The sequence below is a fragment of the Papilio xuthus genome, unplaced genomic scaffold (assembly GCF_000836235.2).
Source record: "Papilio xuthus unplaced genomic scaffold, Pxut_1.1 DF826115.1, whole genome shotgun sequence".
In the NCBI taxonomy this organism is placed as follows: domain Eukaryota; kingdom Metazoa; phylum Arthropoda; class Insecta; order Lepidoptera; family Papilionidae; genus Papilio; species Papilio xuthus.
In genome coordinates this window covers 1,047,803-1,065,872 of record NW_013532534.1, presented here as the reverse complement: position 1 = coordinate 1,065,872, position 18,070 = coordinate 1,047,803, and the positions used below count along the sequence as shown (strand labels likewise).

General features: G+C 34.4%; 2 protein-coding genes and 1 long non-coding RNA gene across 4 annotated transcripts; 2 read left to right on the top strand and 1 right to left on the bottom strand.

Annotated features, from left to right (window-relative positions):
* The first annotated feature begins 2,022 nt into the window (after nt 1-2,022).
* Nucleotides 2,023-9,771, top strand: Hsc70Cb (heat shock protein 70Cb). Of its 2 annotated transcripts, none has more exons than XM_013319682.1 (15): nt 2,023-2,350; nt 2,746-2,986; nt 3,231-3,372; nt 3,691-3,827; nt 3,919-4,073; nt 4,390-4,592; nt 4,950-5,068; nt 5,214-5,360; nt 5,498-5,615; nt 5,739-6,067; nt 6,845-6,958; nt 7,153-7,362; nt 7,565-7,707; nt 8,635-8,803; nt 9,034-9,771. In XM_013319682.1, the coding sequence occupies exons 1-15, from the start codon at nt 2,235-2,237 to the stop codon at nt 9,193-9,195; spliced, it is 2,505 nt and encodes an 834-aa protein (XP_013175136.1). In that variant the 5' UTR covers nt 2,023-2,234; the 3' UTR covers nt 9,196-9,771. The 2 variants fall into 2 exon arrangements, with proteins under 2 accessions (XP_013175136.1, XP_013175137.1); XM_013319683.1 differs by having other exon boundaries at nt 2,025-2,350; nt 5,739-5,989; nt 6,824-6,958.
* Nucleotides 9,772-11,516: 1,745 nt separating this feature from the next.
* Nucleotides 11,517-12,046, top strand: LOC106123400 (uncharacterized). Its single transcript, XR_001228162.1, has 2 exons — nt 11,517-11,745; nt 11,849-12,046. It is a non-coding gene; the product is annotated as an uncharacterized LOC106123400 (long non-coding RNA).
* A 516-nt stretch (nt 12,047-12,562) lies between these two features.
* On the bottom strand, nt 12,563-18,000 carry eas (ethanolamine kinase 1). The gene is made up of 7 exons (XM_013319679.1): nt 17,505-18,000; nt 17,274-17,410; nt 17,012-17,195; nt 16,391-16,479; nt 15,981-16,207; nt 13,144-13,369; nt 12,563-12,748 (listed from the first exon to the last, which is right to left on the bottom strand). Exons 1-7 carry the CDS (start codon nt 17,637-17,639, stop codon nt 12,682-12,684), a joined length of 1,065 nt encoding a protein of 354 aa, XP_013175133.1. The 5' UTR covers nt 17,640-18,000; the 3' UTR covers nt 12,563-12,681.
* Nucleotides 18,001-18,070: the final 70 nt, after the last annotated feature.

The following is an 18,070-nucleotide window of genomic DNA, read 5'->3' as shown; positions in this document are numbered from 1 at the left end:
AGGGGACAAAGTTAAAGTATTTACAAATGGGATTTGGTCAAATGGTTTAATAATAAAAAAAATTAACGCGCGATCTTACTATATTAAGATGTGCACAGGTCGTGTAATAATAAGAAACCGTAGGCACACAGTGAAAGATAGCGAGTATCGCAATGAGTCATACGTGTCGCCGTACGACGCTGATGATTTCAACATCGGCCGCGAAACACAAGCGGCGCGCACCCGTGTCCACGTTCTGGATCCGTCCACCCAATCATTGTTAGGTACAAATCGTGAAAGCAACAACTTATATGTTACGAAATTTGGCAGGACAGTGAGGTCTCCTGATCGGTACGGGTATCCCTAAACAACTGGTAAGATAACGAAAACTAAAACTCAAAAGTTTGTTCCAAAGACGAAATGTATATTTTATATTATAATACTTAAAACAATAAGGTAATTAACTAAGCCTTTTGATTTTTGTATTAATTTTTTTTGTTTGTTTGCATGTTTTGTATTTTTATTTTTTCATTCTCTGTTAGTTACATTGCATTTAGTTATATCTTGTCATTTTTTAGTTATTGTAGTTGTTTTTTTTATCTCTTTCAGAAATATTGTATAGATTGTAGGAATAACTTAAGCTGGGAGATGGTTTGTTATTTGTAACTTTTCTTTTAATTTTTATTGTGTTTTATTTCGTATTAAGTTTTTTATTTTTATTATTATGTTCAAACATCTGTTTAAAAGAAGGGGGATGTCAGGTATATAGAAATAAAGTTTTCGGTTAATAAAAATATTATCTATCGTGGGTAGATATTAATAAATCAGTTGATACGTGACAGCTGTTTGATTTAACACATCCCGTGCATTAAAAAGACTTTACACACACACTCTTGTGTTGAGCTGGGCTCCACTCTTGTGTTGAGCTGGGCTCCACTCTTGTGTTGTGTTGAGCTGGGCTCCACTCTTGTGTTGTGTTGAGCTGGGCTCCACTCTTGTGTTGAACTGGGCTCCACTATTGTGTTGAGCTGGGCTCCACTCTTGTGTTGTGTTGAGCTGAGCTCCACTCTTGTGTTGTGTTGAGCTGGGCTCCACTTTTGTGTTGAGCTGGGCTCCACCCTTGCTTTATGTTAAGCTAGGCTTTATTCAAAACAATTATGAGTAAAGCTCTTCAAGTAAAGACTGAATTAACAGTCATGAACATGTAATAATTTCTTTTTATTATTTTTGTATCACAGGTACTGAAGAAAGCAACCAGAACCTAGGCCTTCACGAAGGGTCTAACCGAGCAGTACCAGGGTCGTCGTCCGCAGCTGAGTACTTCCAAAACTTTACGGGCGAGGACGCGCCGTAGTCAGGAGAGGCCGTATTAGATGGTAACACCGTACGGGTGGCAGAACGATAGGATTTTATCTACAAAAGAGGTGGCATCATTGGTATGCTCTTGCCATTGGTCGGGGATGATACGATTCTTTTCAACGGTACGACGCAACGGCTAACGACTCGGCGGGGGGGTCAGTTACTCTGTGGATGCGCGTCAGTAAGGTGGTTAGCAAATTTGAGAGACAGTTTTTAACCTAACAATATTATATGGAGAACTATTTAATAATGTTTCCTTAGTAGCCAGACAGTTTCGAGGGTTCTGTCGTCCTGCCAGACGTATTAAATGTGTGCAATACTAGTGAGCGCGAGGAGAATAAATAATAAAATAGCAACGGGTGCGAGTGAAATAGAGTGTTCGGTCTATTGCGATCCTTTACTGCGCATCTACTGTTGTTTTTTTTTCGAATTATCTAGTAATCTTTTTTCTAATTATTTGAGAAATTTTATTGAATAAAATTATTACAGTCTGAGCCAAAGAGTATATAAAATAAAAAGTATATAAAATGGTCTGAGTAATAAATCACACACAATCACCGTGGATCCACGACTTCGTGCGAGTTGACCCTCTTTTATACTCTTTGGTATACTTACTATACTCTTTGGTCTTCCCTATTTTGAGTTTACAAATGACTTATGCACTGTTTTATCTGTGCTTCGTGCTTCTAGAAAATTCGCGTAACGGGTGGTTGTATACACACATATACATTATCTGTTAAAGTTAAACTGTCTGGAGTTGGTCTAGTGTCTAGCTTACGATTTAACCGGATTTTTGCGATTGATTGACTGATTGTCATCTGAAGACAACGTGTTTGTGTGAACTGATTATTAGTGAGAAACAAAAAATCTCGTTACAACAGCAATTTGTGTTAAAAATGGCTGCAATGTCCGTAATAGGTATTGATTTCGGCAACGAATCGTGTTATATTGCGGTAGCCAAAGCAGGTGGCATTGAGACAATAGCCAACGATTACAGTCTCCGGGGTACACCGTAAGTAATATTTTCCGAACCTTTTTTTCCCTTAAATAGTAATCATGTGGTTTAAAAGTTACACATCACATTTTCATATTTTTGGTTATTTTTCTGACATAACATTCAGTTAGTTGTCAGTTCTGGAAATAATTCCTGACAATATTATAATCAAACAGGAAAGAAGTTCTTTTCTGGTATTAAAAGCATATTCAATCCACTTTTACAAAATAATCCAACTCTCCAAGTTATCTGTCAATCATCATAGTGAAATATTCAAATTAAAAAATTACAATGACTAAGCTTTTTTAATACGGAAAAATTTTACTTACGAACACAATCTACTTTAAGGGCAAGCTTACACTTTCAAATTAACACATAGTATCATCATTCAAATCAATTCAAAACATTTTCAGATCATGTGTCGCCTTCTCGCCAAAAAATCGGATATTAGGAGTAGCCGCAAAAAACCAAATGGTGACAAACATGAAGAACACAGTTTTCGGTTTCAAGAGACTCTTGGGTCGTAAATTTTCAGACCCACACGTACAAAAAGAGTTAAAACATTTTCCATTTAAAGTTGAGCAAAGGGGAGATGGCGGGATTGGCATTCGAGTTAATTATCTAGGGGAAGATAATGTGTTCAGTCCGGAACAGGTACAAATATCAGTGTATTTAAATAAAAGCAATCATTTATTGTTTATTACTTCAGAAAATCATTGTACATGAATTATACTTAGTTCATATAAGGTTATGTCCAATTGACATGTGAGACCTTGACACTTGTAGGTTGCTACAAGCACTTATAAGGATACAAATTACAAAACCCACTACCAAAATGTTTTTATTTTATAATTAAATGTTATTTTTCTTATGCAATCATAATGAACAACTATTTCAGATTACAGCAATGCTATTTACAAAGTTGAAGGACATAGCAGCAACTGCATTACAGACACAAATCAACGACTGTGTAATTTCAGTACCAAGCTATTATACAAATGCTGAAAGAATGGCTTTATTAGATGCTGCTGGAATAGCTGGTGAGAATGTTTAAAAATTTATATGCTGAGAAAGTAGTATTAACTAAATAACATCACCTTTACAGACAAAATTTATTGTTCTTCTCATAGAGGCAAAACATTACTTATATTGATTTAGTCTGGACTTTAACTTTCAACACCTTAGTTGCCAAGAATTTTATTTATCATCAATAGTTATTCTGAATGATGTAACTACACTGAAATTACAATATATTATGTATACTTTCATCTAAAATCATTGTTTAAAAATTAATTTATGGAAACATAAAAAAATGTGTTGAATTGTTTAAGTAAAATTCTAACATGATTAAATTTTAGGTTTGAATGTGTTACGTTTAATGAATGAAACAACTGCAACTGCACTAACATACGGTATTTACAAACAAGATCTACCAGCTCCAGAAGAGAAGCCACGAAATGTTGTTTTTGTTGATTTTGGATACAGCTCACTGCAGGTTCGTAAGAATGTATATGAATGAAATTATTATGAAATTTTGACAATAAATTGTACAAATTTTTTAATTGTTTTTATTTTTATAACTGTAGGTGGCAGCATGTGCATTCAACAAAGGCAAACTTCGAGTACTGGCCACTGCTACAGATCCCTACTGTGGTGGACGAGACATAGACATGGCTTTAGCAGAATATTTCTGTCAAGACTTCTTAACACGGTTTAAACTCGATCCTAAGAAAAATCAGAGGTTTGTCATCCCTTTGATATTGTTCCAAAAGGCATATTTTATTTTTCTAGCATGATAAAAATATGATATGTAATTGGGTATTTCCTTTGTGGTCAGGAATTTGATGACCTCATACCAAACCACAGATTAAAATTTTTACAACACAAGAGATTGTAACAGTGATTAAAACCAAGCTTATAATTTCCCTAGGGAACATTTTGATTTAATAAGTTTGTTTTGATTTGAAATGTTAGCTTCTTGTACTTTACTTTTTGGTTGTCAACATAATACATTTTTAAAATGTATATCAATTGCACAATCTCAAATATATTTTCAGGGCTTTCTTACGTCTCTTGCAAGAAGTTGAGAAGATTAAGAAACAGATGTCGGCTAACAGCACTCGCTTGCCACTTAACATTGAATGTTTCATGGAGGAGCGTGATGTTTCCGGAGAAATGCAACGGGCCACCATGGAACAACTATGCAGTGAGACTTTCACAAGAGTAGAAAGGACTCTCAGGGCTATTTTACATAATGCTAGTAAGTATTCATCATTTTATCTATATTATAAGAATTAAATTTTCAAGTGAATCATGCAACAAAAGTTAACCATAGCATAACTAAAGGTAATTTCAATAATGCAGCTTCATTGTTAAAACTGCTGTTATGCTATTGCAAGCTTATTAAATTGAATGTTACAAACCAAAATAATAAAAGTAATGTTTATATTTTGAAATATTCTGTGTATTATGTAATAATGTAAAATATATTATGTACATTTTGTCACATATTTTTTATACTCAATTAAACAAAATGTAAAAACTACATTTAAATTACGTTGTTGTCAGATTTGAATAATACATTTATTTATACACCCTATTTCTTAATACTTTGTAGAACTGCGACCAGAAGACATCTACGCAGTAGAGGTTGTCGGAGGGTCGACTAGGATTCCCGCTGTCAAGAGTTTGATTGAGCAAGTGTTTGGAAAAAACGCCTCAACTACTCTTAACCAGGTAACTTATCTAATAGAATGCCCAGTAAACATTCTTCCAGTCCAGCGAACGAATCCAGCGCTAGATTAGTAATGTGAAAATGTAAATACAATGTTAAATATCTCAAGATGGCAAGATAGTGTGAATTGTAATATGTTGTCTGTAGGACGAGTCTGTGGCTCGCGGAGCTGCGCTGCAATGCGCTATGCTGAGCCCGGCGGTGCGCGTGCGTGAGTTCAGCGTGGCCGACGTGCAGCCCTACGCGGTGCGCCTCGCTTGGGACGCCGCTAGGGGCGAGGACGGAGATATGGAGGTAACTATCACTAATCATGTACTAACATGACGTGTTTCTGTGTAAATTTGTATATAATTTTATTTACGCGTATTTTTAAAGATCAAGTTTTTCATTTTGTTGTTAATATAATTTGATGTGCAATTTAATATTTTCAGGTGTTCCCAGCTTTCCATGCCGCTCCATTTTCAAAGATGTTGACCTTCTACAGAAAGGAACCATTCTCAGTTAGCGCCTACTATTCTGATCAAGTTCCCTATCCGGACAATTTCATTGGTAAGTTTATTAATGGTCTAATTTTTTTACTTGCATTTTGTCTCTATGGTATAATGAGCTGTGCAAAGTTTTTGCCTTTTTTGATGGTGTCTGTCCAGTCATGTAAAAACTTATTTGATATAGGGCAATGGAACATTCGAGATGTTCAACCGACCGCTGAGGGTGAATCTCAGAAAGTGAAACTGAAAGTGCGCGTCACCATCCACGGCATTGTGACCGTCGCGTCCGCCTCACTCGTCGAGAAGAAGCAGGACTCCTCTCAGACGGATAACGTAGACATGGAGAACGTTAATGAGAAGGAGAGCAATCAGGAAGCGCCAATGGACACTAACGGGGCGTCGCAAGAGCAACAAAACGGTCCCGACAACCAAGAGGTGAGAGAAGATGACATGAAGGGCGAGCCGCAGGAAAAACAATCGTGGACACAGAGAGTAGGCCAGTGGTTCAGCGGGGTATGTGCCGGTAGAGCGTTTGTCCAGTGTTCGTGATGTTTGTTGCCGATCCGACGTCCTCCCCACTCCATCCTCCCCTCCCCCTCGCCTCGTCGCCCAATATATACACACATACATACATCTTCATAAACATATTACAATATTTGTTTATATTGTTGGGCCATGTTTTACACATACACATTGTCCAGGTTTCGTTTCTGTATATTCCATCATAAAGTTGAATTACTTTACACAATCAGATAATTTAAATCATAAACTTGCATGATTTCCTTTTAGTTTAGTTATATCAACCCCGTTTTCATTATGTTTTAATTTACTTGATTTGAAATTAATTCATAATATTTTATTCATGTGTGGTAGTAGAAGGCAACAAACATCACTTTGTTTCTCGGTCCCCACCCTCTCTTGAGGCCCCATTTGCACAGTGTTCTCATAAGGCTTTTAATTCCTTTTGAAGATACTTATTTTTGTTTGAAGTTTACAGCGGAGTTACTCTGTGTCCACGCATGTTTTGTTATACCCCTGATATTGTTTTACCTACTTCCTCTAATAGTAATTGAATTAAGTTCTACGATGCAAATTGGTTTTTCTGCTTGTTGTGTTATTTAGGTGCAAATGGGTCATCGCATTGCTTGGAAATCTATAGCTAAATTGAATTATTATGTAAAAAATATGATTGTATTGTTAGTTCCAAGCTGTGACGGTGGTGGGGACGTGGTAAATGTAAGAGTTATGAACTTGTGCGTATGCTTACAGGAAGGTAATGACGATAAAAAGGATAAGTCTAAGGACAAATCTAAGAAAGTGCTGGTGAAGACTATCGAGCTGCCCATAGATGCTCGCACGCACGGCTTCTCGCTGCAAGACGTCAACACCTACATGGAACAAGAGGTACTGATTAATCATAAGTTTTTAAAATTTACGCCACTTTGCAGTGAATGAAAATATAAACCATCTCACAGGAATTTTTGCCAGAATCTGTTATGGCGATATTTTAATCTCATATTTCGGCGGCAATAAAACCATTAACATAAACATAGTGATAAATGATAAATTGATTTAATATTTGCATGTTTGTTTTGTAGGGTAAGATGCAGGCCCAGGACCGTCAGGAGAAGGAGCGCGCGGACGCCCGCAACGCGCTGGAGGAGTACGTGTACGAGCTGCGCGGCAAGCTGAGCGCCGGCGAGGCGCTGCACGACTTCGTGGCGGAGGATCAGCGTCGCCGTCTCGTCTCCCACCTCGATGCCCTCGAGCAGTGGCTATATGATGAGGGCGAGGATCAAAACAGACAGGTTGGCAAACCCCGCACCCCCACTACTCCGCACCAACACCACGAATAACCTTATTGCCCTTCAGTGGTTTTCACTCACACGGCGTCGTTCTGGAGATACTTTCTAACAAACATTTCTCTATAATTTTAATTAACAACTTTTTTAAATAACTTAGTTCACTATACAATCGAATGGGAACATTAATTGACATGTTTGTATGCAGGTTTATAGCGACAAGTTGTCTGAGCTGCGGACGGAGGGCGAGCCCATCAAGCAGCGGCGGCTGGAGTTCGAGCTGCGCCCCGGAGCCCTCGACGACTTCGCCCTCTCCATACAGCTCACCAACAAGGCCGTCGACCAGTTCAAGTAAGTAAATCAAACAAATCAAATATCTGCAGATATTGACATCTGTTTTCACTAACATATCCACGAACACTTACTATTAGGGTTTCCTCAATATAAAGAACTAAATTTAATTTATTTTTTCTTTAAAGATAGGATCGATTATGAGGATGATGGGCTTTGCTTATATTACTTAATTGAAAATTAAAACTTTGGAAAGGCGAAAGCCATGAAAAAAATGAGAAATTACTTCTGGAATTTGTTTGAAATCTAGTTCGTAAATTAGTCCTTAATAGTAAGACAAATTACATAATCAGTAGACATGTTGATGTATGTACTTGTGTTATCTCCATAGTGACGTGAGGTTTGTAGGTTGAGTAATGTAGGTCAATGATATTTGATCGATACCACATACCACATGCCACATGCCCTGCTATGAAGCTAATGTATTAAATATTCACTCCGCCTTACGTTTGTTGAATGGTTAAGTATCTTACAGTCCAAATGTAAAGTTCGATTACCAAGCAATTTAGAAAAAGTATATTGAGTTTACGTAATTATATTTTTTTAACTGTCGCCCGCGACTCGACGTATTCTTTCAGATCATGTTCTACATCTATGCTTTTTTCAGCGAGATACATACAACCGTTCTTGAGATACCTTCAAACAAACATCCATACAAACATTCGCATTTATATTATTAGACATTTATTATATTAGTAAGATTACGAGAGATCGAATATCCGATTTGATAAATGGTGTTACGAACACAAATTATATTTTTTTTAATAAAAACCTAAAGAAAAAGCATGTTATACGATCAATTGCATTTATGTGTAACATAAAATATTAATTACATAATCACTACGAATAACATGATTTTAAATACCCAAACTACATGTCTGGCATACATGAATGAAATAATAATGTTTTGAATAATTGCACTTACAGGGCCGGTGACGCGAAGTACGCGCACTTGAGCGACGCGGACATCCAGAAGGTGCTGGAGGCGAGCAAGAACGCGCTCAGCTGGGTGGAGAGCGCGCGGCAAGCGCTGGCCCACACGCCGCGCCACCAGCCGCCCCCGCACACCACGCACCAGATCCGCCAGGAGCGACAGGTGAACACTACATACATACCCTAGTGTCATGTGTCATGCAATCAATTCACCGTGTTAGACATATATGCTAGGGACAATAACTGCAATAAGTTTCTTGAAGTGCCTCTTCGGCTACTGGACATGGCCACAGCCCCTCTTTCAATATGGAAAAAAATTAATCTCTGCCTTTTCATTATATGACACTTTGATGCCTATATAACTTAATTTACATGTTGATTAATGATTTGCAGTCATTCGAGAGCATCGTGAACCCGATCCTAAACAAGCCGAAGCCTAAGGAGAAGACTCCGCCCCCGGCGAGCGCGGCGCCCGGCGACGCCCAGCCCGACGGCCAGCAGCAGGCCCCGCCCCAAGCCCCGAACCAGCCCCACGAGCAGATGGACGTCGAGTAGACCTCCCCCACATACACACTCATTCACATTAATTCACACCTAAACATAAGACTAAATAATTCACGTTTATGTTTTTAAAACTACATAAATAGCTCGTTTTATTATATTGACAATGAAACTTAATTTTTATTAATTTGCCAAGTGGGCCAACTTATTGAGTTTTCTTTTTGTATTATTATTTTTGTCTCGATATGTCTGTAATGTTATTATTTATTCAATACTAATCCGTTATTTGTATAATTACAATAATATTGCGATTCTTAACTTCTACTAGGTACATTTTCTTTAGAAAGGATGGTAAGTTTTAATTTAAAGAGTTAATGATTACTATTAAAACAACTACTCTTTGTGATAAAAATGTAGATTTACAAAATTATGAAACACTTTCAAATCAATATACATCTGTAGAAAAATTCGGCTCAGTAATATTAAAGAACGATTGACGTACTTAAAATTGCTTGGTACATGCATTTAGCTTATTATTTAGTCTTATGTATAAATTGCACTGTTTCGAGAACATTGTATGGCGGATGATCGATGTTTACGAACGTAAAATATCTAACAAATAGCAATAAATAATATTTTGTGGATGAAATTAACTACGGGATTATCAGCTTATGCGGAGTGAGCGAGACGAATGTATATGGGAATGCGCAGGTGCAACAGGGATGGAGTATATTTAGCTATTTCTGGCAAATATTTTAAGTGAAGAAATGATTAACTTTTCTTCGTTCTGTCGTTGGCAACATCAGCATCCGTCATCACCAGCAAGTATTCGATTGATAAAATTAGCGAATATTTATTGTAAGTGGACAACTGGTTTGTCATGTCACGTGTAATTTCCGATTTGTGACGTCACGAGTGCGGTTTGCTACCACGTGATGCACTAAAAAGCTCTGTGTTGTATTAGAACTGTTTCTTTTTTGGTTATTATTTAATGTATTTACATTATGTACTGTATTATGTATATCGTGCACCGTACCGGCACGTTTTTAGTTAATTCATTTTTTTATTATTATAGTGAATTATTGAACGTTTATCGATGCAATGTTGCGGTGTATCCTTCGAGGTATGCTTATCGGAATAAGTTAAGTTCTTATAAATGTTATTACGAAGGGTATCTGCGCGCGTAGCTAGATGTGATGTAATGAAATATTACGAAATTATTTACTATGCTTATATAAAATATAGTTGTATGAAATTATATTAAATGCCTCGAGCACTTCAATAACTATTGGACTTTCTGTGCTGTGTTTTCAGTTACTTTTTTAATACAATATGTAGCTCATAGAACATACTTACATATATACTTGTCATTCCTACATTTGTAAATGTGACGTAACATTAAATAGATTGGCCCTTTTGCAAAAGGTTTTTTTCTTTTTTTTTTATTATCTGTTTAAAACCATCTCTAGTTATTCTTATTGTTTTTTAATATCATTATTATAACAAAAAAAGCTTTTAATAAAAAATAATTTTCTAAAATCTTTGTAAGATTTGCGTTTTAAAAGATTTCTTTTTAATAAAGATGTTTCACTTTTGACTTTTACGTCTAAAAACCATCATTATATCGATGTATTATAGAAATTAAATTTTAAAATATTTCAAGGGCCTTTCTATATCTTTTAATATGGCATATTAACAGGTTTTAAATTTTTGCGATAGAAAAATATAATATCCATAGCACCATTCATTACTAGCTTTTACTTGTGAATTGAATATTTTGGAATTTTAGATTTACAGAACTTTTTCCAATATAGATTATTTGTGCCAGTTTAACCCGAGTGAAAATTAACCCTTAATCTATGCTACGTGTAACAAATTAATATGCTTAAAATCACACAGTTATAATAGCCCCCAAACTACGAAGTTCCAATGAGCGGTATGATTCCATTATTTACTTTATTGTAATGCTCTTAAGTTCCTTTGGCCTACTTGTACATTTGAAAAAGAAATGGTTCACCCATACAAATGTTAATTGTGCATTTTTAATGTTATAAAAGCTTAGTAAATGAATGATTTAACAAAATAAAAGGAGTTTTATTCGTCTTTTAACCTTTTAATCTCTTTTAAATATCGAAAGATTAGCTTTCGCCTGTGACTCCGTCGGCGCGGAATTAAAAAAAAAGTAAACGGGAAAAAAGGAATCCTATGTCCTATTCCTGGTTCTAAGCTCTCAACTAATTTTTAGGCAAATTGATTTAGCTGTCTTGTGATATAAATGGCGTAACTAATGACTTTTATATATAGAAAATTTGTGAACATTTTTAAAAATATAATTTGAAATGCTGGTTGTTTATAAATTTGTTGTCATGTGATGTCAAAGTTGACACTTCACAATAGTTGAAAAGTGTCAATCAATCAATGTTACTAAACTAAAATAAAATACTGAAAACATGGGAAAGCAATTTGGAAATTTGGCTTTTATACGAGGAATACTTTATTTTCGACTATCACCTTATGAACAAAGAGCGTACGCTGGAGTCTTAACTAAAGGATTACCAAACTTGGTTCCGAGGACGTTGATGACTTTACCCTTTTGGATGCCACGTAAGTACACAAAATGCAAATTGGATTGATGTCGACGATTTGAATTACATATTTGTGAGAAGAGAAATATTTAGTAGCCAATCAAAGAATAACTATTTTGCAGCGTTTGCTTTTGGTGCATTAATATACTTCTACGTGGACGATTTACATCGTCGGTCGAAACGCAAAAATCCAAAAGATTACATCGACGAGGTGAACCCCAACCCGCCGCCGCCGCCGCCTCCGCCACCCGTTACCAAATGCTAACTATTCGCTGCATAAATGTTATTTATGATGTTAATATATTAGATATTAAAAAATATATTTTTCTTTCATTCAATTGGTTAGACCACAAATCCATAAAATACTTTGCGAAACAAGCAACAATATTATTTTAATATTGCACCTTCACAACCATTGATTTTATCATCCGATGTGCTAGTTTAAAGTTAATAAAATGTGAAAAATGGCTTTAAATGTGCATTACAACGGTTGTAACAAGTGCGCAATTATTCAAACGTAGTCATACGCGGTACATTTTCAAATACAAGTCACCGCATTAAGACTTGTTGTCGCTGATCATATCCTGAATTAGAACAAAAAATTTGAAGAATAAATAAACAACTTCAAACAGAAGGAGGTAATCAATTAGACTGTATTTTTAAGCGAATTATTGATTCATGTGCAGTCAACGCAACAATCACATTTTACATTCAACATAAGGTCGAAATGAATGAATGTCCTTCACGTTTCGTTGCATTAACAAAAAACGAGAATTTCTTTGACTTGAGAAAAATGCATATAAAGTATTAAAACGAGCAGTATTCGTATTCACTTTCATTTATTTTTGATTATTTCGGTTATATAATTCTTAATTTATATGGAATATTTTATAATATCATGTACAATAACTTAAATCGGCTCAAAATTCCTTTATATCGCAGAACTAAATAAATGTTATTTAAATTCTCTAATAATTTTATCCTTTTGGTCAAAGTATCTGTTCAGCCGTATTTCTGCATACCTATGAACAAAATGAATTAAAAAAAATAAAATTGAATATAACAGACAGACCTGTTCATAACAAATTCTACAGATGATTACTTTCGCTGCTTTTCTCCACAGCAAAACTAACAACTTTTTTTATAACAGAAGGGGGAACACCGAGGTGTTCAACGACGCCCATAGACATCAGCAATACCAGAGGAACCGCAGATGCGTTGCCGGCCTTTGAGATGATGATACGCTCGCTTCTTGAAGGACCCTAAGTCATAGCGGTAACTTTCATCATGCATCCTTTAGTATCTAATGTAATAAGTAATAATGGGTAAATTGTGTATACTTAACATCAAATAAACTATTAGTCTCTTCCTAATTCTTTAATAAAAAGGTAGCTAAACTTACATTATAAAATCTTACCTTCCAAAATCAAAGTCAATATCTGAGAGTTCATATTGTATTAGAGACCAGATGCCCCACATGTAGTGAGAGGCGAGCGACAGTCGCTGCACCTCCTTGTACACTTTCTGCACCTCCTCCTCACTGGGCTTCTCACCGCAATACTCGGATAAGTACGTACGAATCCAAAACATTTGGAACTCTTTATCTGGATATCGACTATAATCTATGTCATCTATAGACAAACCTGTAAGAAATTAATTTCATTTAACAATGTTGTATTCTGAACTGTTGTAGTTCTAAAAGGTTACAAGATAAAAAAGGGAAATTTCTGGATAATTTTTTGCCACTGTCGAAAATTATTGCAATTTTATAAATTAAAATGGCCAATGGCACATTTGTTTCAAAATTTACAGATTTGCAAATAAATCTTACTAATATTATAAATGTGATTTTTTTAGTAGGTATTTATTTTCAGAACTGCTAGATGGATCTCGCTGAAATTTAGCATAGATGTAGAACGTAGTCTGGAAGAACACATAGGCTACTAATTTTTTTTTTTAATTCCGCGCGTACAGTCTCGTGCTGCAGCATGTTGTTAACTAGTTGTAAATATTAAAAGATCCGTTCTTTTGGTATTGTTCATTTAAAAGAATAACTTTGTTTATTTATTTTTATAAATATCTTCGATAAAAAATTAGTTTAATACTAGAACGTATTGCTGAAAGATAAAAGTAATTGGGAGTCAATGGTAAAAGATAAAAAGGTCATCGTGCGTTCATATTTCGGCATCTTTAACATGAACGAGAATAATATTAAATTTTGTCTTATAACGCGTATATGTTATGTTAAATGAATATTTATTGCCGAAGTAAATTGTTTTCTTAAAAGTCTGAAACGTGACATATAACACATTATCAGGAGTACAAGATGAACATATCATCATACACTTTCTCCGAAAGAATCGCAGGTAAAATAAAGTTGACTAACAAGGGTGTCCAGAAAACGACTAAAGACCACAGATTCCGTTAGTCTTCCGTTGCAGACCTCTTTTCCTGTATATTTTTAATTGGATAATTTTATTAGATAATAAAATTCACCCATGTTATGTGCGTAGCACTTATGTAACAGTTGTGAAGTGGACTATTATAAAGTGTTTACCTTTTTCTTATCAATTTGATGTCGCTTTTACAATTTATTTGGACAAAGTAGTCATGAACGCGATAAGTAAAATTTTCCTAGATTTTGTATTGACAATATATGACGAATTTTATGCTTAGTTTTCTCTAAATCTTTATTATATAGACAAAGTATATATATAAAAATAATAATTGCGGTAAGAATTAAAGTCTTTGTTTGAGCTTATTGTGAAGTATAGTAGGCACTTTATGGTCAACAATCTTAAATTATAATGTTTATCAAATGACCTAAATAAATACAATAGCTTAGGTCTAAATCTTTTAACAGTGAAATTGTTATTAGCTACTGAAAAATAACCATAATGTCCCGTTTACACTATTCCAGTACAGCGATCATTATCAGCACTGGATTACAACAAAAAAAAAGTAAAACCGCATGTGAATACACGTGTGTATTCAATTGTGTTTACTTATTCGAATGTGCATTTACATTTTTCTGGCTGCAATCCAGTTTGACTACTAGACTGAAGTAAATGTAAACTGGACTTAAGTTTAAACTTTAACTTAGTTAAAATGTGTACATTATTGTTATCTCTATTTTTTTTTAAATATTGAGAGAGATGACAATATGTATTCGTACATTGTATCAGTAGAATTTTACAATAAGAGAACGTGCGTTTTATTGATGTACAATGCGCCAATTGTAGTCAGCAACGTGGCGTGAATGACACTATTGTGATTTGTATAGTTATTATTAACAGCCGGAGCTTGAAACAAATTAGATAAACTCATGTTATTGGATTTGATTCTTATAAATTTACGACTAAGTGTAAGATGAAAACGTTATCGATACTATTCTAATTATAAGAGTTCTCTTATACGTACATATGTAATAGTAAAAAATTATCTGTACATATAGCGTAATCACACACAATGTTAACAAGTGAAAAGCTTTGCTTTGTATTAGAAAATATCATCTATATATATAGAAGAAAGTCGTTTTAGTTACACTATTTATGTCTCAAGAACGGCTTTACCGATATGGCTGAAAATTAGTGAGGAGGTAGCTTAGAGTCAGGAGACGGACATAGGATACTATTTATTCATTTTTTTTTCAAATTTATGCCTTGAAGAGCTGCTTTTTATTTAACTTACTAATATTATAAATGCGAATGTTTAGATGGACGTGATGTGGATGGATGGATGGGTGGGCTACACTAATTAAGTCATTTATATATCCACGCGGACGGAGTCGCGGGCGACAGCTAGTGTTAGTATCAAAGTAAAATACTTAAGCCATGTTTGTACATGTAATGCATAATAAAATGTACGTATAATAATTTGTATGTACATTTTCTATTTACTTTTATGTGTGTTTATCATTAAACTAAGATGTATCTTATCATGATACATTATATAATATATTATATAAAGTCTATTACAAGTTGTCGAACTTAAAAGATATTGTAGTATCTTGCTATCTTCATAAGTCCAATTAAAACTTGACTTACAATGTATATCTTACTAAGATTATAAATGCGAAAGATTAGATGGATGGACGTTAGTAGGTGTCTCTAGAAAGTCTGGATGGATCTTGATGAAATTTGGTATAGATATAGAACAGTCTTGAAGTCATAGCTGAAGTCACGGACGACAGCTAGTACTAAATGAGGAATTGAGTTGAGGTTATGTATAAAATGTTTCAAGCTATGTACTTACCAACATATTCATTGAAGTGATTTGCTATGTCATAAGCCTGGTAGTTATATGCGGCATATTCATAGTCAATGAATGAGACCGTCCCTTTGGACTCATTGTAGATCACGTTTCCTAGAAGCAAATCATTGTGAGCAAACACTAGTGGGCTCTCAGTTTTGATTAATTGCGATTTAAGCCGTTCAAACTCTATCCTTAGTCTTGTTACTGATCCAAAACTATTTGCAAATCTACAACAGTGGATAAAATGTCTATATTAACACTTTTGAAATTAACAAATTCATTAAAATAAAATTAAAACCTTAAACATGGACGATTTTCCAAAAAAAAAAATACATTTTATCCATTCAATAATTCATGTTCTAAATCATGATTTTACAATGTTGTGTTTTTCTGTTTTTTTTTCTCATTACCTTATTTGTTTCTCTTCTTTTGTAAATGATTCAGGTATTAAACAGAGGAATTGTTCAATTTTATCCCATATCATAGGTTCTTTTGCAATCTACAAAAAAAAATATATTATCATCTCCAAAAACTGTAATCCTTTAATCTATTGAAGTATCATGAATAGGATTAATGTTATCACAGTTGTAAGTGCTGAAAGATCTAATCTTTCTGTAACCAACTCTTGGGCAATAATACCAATAAAGGTTAACCAACTTTATCACCATGGGAGCTAAGAAAATTGCTTTTAATCTTGTATTTTTCTTCACATTTCTACCCATCTAATGAAAAGAAATCAGATTTCTTATGAGATTTTATCAGATGGGTTGATTTGATATCTTACTAATATTATAAATGCGAATGTTTGGTTAGATGGATGGATGTTACTTTCAAGGTATCTCAAGAATGGCTGTATGGATCTCACTAAAATTTGGAATTGATGTAGAACATAATCTGCAAGAACACATAGGCTACTAATTAATTTTTTTTTTCGCGAGTTGCAGGCGACAGCTAGTTTCTCATAAATATAGGTAGTGTTTTAGTAGATGATAGTAAAAATTAAGCGGTAAATACATTTTGTATATACTAACTTCTTTTCCAAGTTCCACTTTATGCATTTTTGCCATCTGTTGAGCAACCATTGTAGCAATTTTTGAATCAATTACTGTTTCAGTATTGAGAGTCACACCAGGAAAATATTCATAGACAAGACCATTCTTAAATACCCCATACATTTTTGGTGCCAAGCCAAGTACATTAAGTGTGGTGATGTTTCTGAAACAAGCCGATCCTTTAAAAGAAAATGAAATAAATTCTTTTGATAAAATATTATATTATAAAAATGTAACATACCTTATTTCGGCAGTTCTATCTATAAGTAGGTCAGTTTTATTTCCATAAATGCGAACAAGCACAATATCATCACTTTCACCAATATCCTTGCTCAAGTGACACGCCACAAGTTTATTTGTAATACCATCGGTGAAAAGCTGCAAAACAATATATTGTGAATGAAAAATAGTAGAATTCACCACACACGCACACACCGTTTTCACATTTTGCTCATTGGCTTTTGTTTTGTACCTTAAATTTTATTCTCTCGGAAGGCCAATCCGGTCTAATTTTTTCAAGCACTTTAAATATTCCCGCATAGATATCGCCCTCTTCTATCTCTACTGGTATAAATATATCTCCTGCTGCTAAACAAGCTAACGACATTTTTATATGATTATAACCACCTAAACCTGCCTTACATTTATTTTAAACACGACTGTTTTTATACAGTGCTAAAGAAAACTGAGTTACATTATAAAACATCTCTTCTTTAAATAATTATTTATCACGTCTACTTGTCAATTTGTCATTTTCGTTTGAAATTTCTTTGACAGATGACAGCTTTATTCTGAGTGACATATGACAATCCATTGACATTTCACAAAAGAAAGGCAGATAAGGTAGAGCCAAAATTGAAAAGGTAAACTAAAAACTAAATATTTAGCTTCGAAACAAATCTTGTGAACAAGAAATAGAAACGTTACCACATAGAAGTATCAGAATGTAATTCGTTCTTATTTTTAGTCCATCGCAAAACCGCAATAAGCTATAGACCTATTTTACCTTTTATAAAATTCTACCTAACCTACTCCTGA